This window comes from Grammomys surdaster, unplaced genomic scaffold, assembly GCF_004785775.1.
Source record: "Grammomys surdaster isolate TR1022 unplaced genomic scaffold, NIH_TR_1.0 128511, whole genome shotgun sequence".
In the NCBI taxonomy this organism is placed as follows: Eukaryota; Metazoa; Chordata; class Mammalia; order Rodentia; family Muridae; genus Grammomys; species Grammomys surdaster.
In genome coordinates this window covers 1-1,583 of record NW_021621887.1, presented here as the reverse complement: position 1 = coordinate 1,583, position 1,583 = coordinate 1, and the positions used below count along the sequence as shown (strand labels likewise).

The following is a 1,583-nucleotide window of genomic DNA, read 5'->3' as shown; positions in this document are numbered from 1 at the left end:
GCAATAGCTTCAGGATGAAGAAATGCAAAAGAGATCTGGTATAAGGAAAAAGCTCTGTGACCTTAGACAGGTATGCATGCGCACACACACATACACACACACACACACACACACAAACCACAAATTCTGGGAATTCTTTCTGTGAAAGTTAGATAGGGCTGTGTCCCCAAGAGTCTCACCATTTTTAGGGCTGTGCTCTTTAGAATATCTGGCAGGGTCTTTCTGGTTATTTCTTCTATTTTTTGATCTGAGTCCATGATCTGGTATAGAGAGAATGTTTTTAAGTGTGGCGCAGCATGGATACGTATCAGTAAATCTCCGAGTTTCCATTTCCTACCATCCGAGTTCCTAGGCTCCCAGAGATTAGAAATGAACCTCACCGTAGGAAGAATCCAACCATACTCATCATTGTTGACACCAATGATGCTGGGGATACGGTGAAAATCAGCAGAGGCCAGCAGCTCCTGAGGATGCTTGGGTAGGAACTCTCCATCCACCACAGCAGGGATGATCTTGAAGACCTGAGGAACATTCAAAGTCAGAACTGAAGGTCAATTTTATATGTTTTCTGATTTCCAATGAATGTATTCGACTTCATCTCCATTTTCTAATTTGTCTCAGGTTAGTTATTCTCCACAATAGCTCTCCCCCCCTTCTCATCCCTAAAGAGACCTTACATTTAGATTAGCTTATGGTGGTATTGGTTTTACACCCAGGACTAAAGTGAGACTAGTCATGAGATTAGGTAATTTGTTCATAGTAATGAGAACTACCTATAACACACCTTGCTATCAGCCATCTTCCCAGCCACACCATTCTGCCAACCTTATTAATCTCCAGAATCTCTGCTTCACTCTTGCCTCTTAGGCAGGACAACAGGGCCTCAGAGTTCACAGCCTTGCAACCAGATAGATTGGCCACTATCTGTAATGAGAACAGGATGAAGCTGTCTTCCAGGCAGAGAAACTCTTCCAGTCCCAAGATGGTACCATTGACTCTAAATGTTATACCAAATGTGTGTGGGCTGGAGCAAGAACAAAATTTTTTCCATTTTCCTATTGCTCAGTTGTGATAGTGATACCCCCAAATCCTGCCATGGCCCTCACTTCCACTTAATTTGAGAAATGGTCTCTTGTTTTGCTGCAGCCTACTCCAGTTTAGGGGGTCTGTAACTTTCTAAAGATGTTCCTGTCCCTATTTCCATTCTCTCCATAGGAATACCTGGATTAGCAACATGGATGTTTTGGGGAATTGAACTCAGATCCTCGCACCAGCATGTCAAGCTCTCTTGCCTGTGTACCATTTCCCAAACACATACCTTCTTGCTTTTGCCAGTGATAGAAGCTGCTAGGTATAGCTATGCCGAACTTTATATAAAGGTTCAGCAAAGCAAAACAAAACCAACCAACCAACCAACCAACCAACCAACCAACCAACCAACCAACCAAACAACCAACCAAAAAGCCCTTTGTATAAAGCACCTGTATAAAGCTCTGTATAATGGGGTGGATATGAGGGTTCTAAACCTTGAGTCTTTAAGAAAGCCCTGAAGGGAAGTTACTTCCCATGTCCTTCATTTTCCC

At 43.0% G+C, this 1,583-nt stretch overlaps 1 protein-coding gene across 1 annotated transcript; it reads right to left on the bottom strand.

Annotated features, from left to right (window-relative positions):
• Window positions 1–179: 179 nt before the first annotated feature.
• Window positions 180–997, bottom strand: LOC114615642 (pyrethroid hydrolase Ces2e-like; the record flags this gene model as incomplete). The annotated part of the gene is made up of 3 exons (XM_028761318.1): window positions 180–260; window positions 381–521; window positions 826–997. Coding segments are annotated over 3 exons (394 nt in total), but the record flags the coding sequence as incomplete, so codon positions are not given.
• Between the last annotated feature and the right edge of the window lie 586 nt (window positions 998–1,583).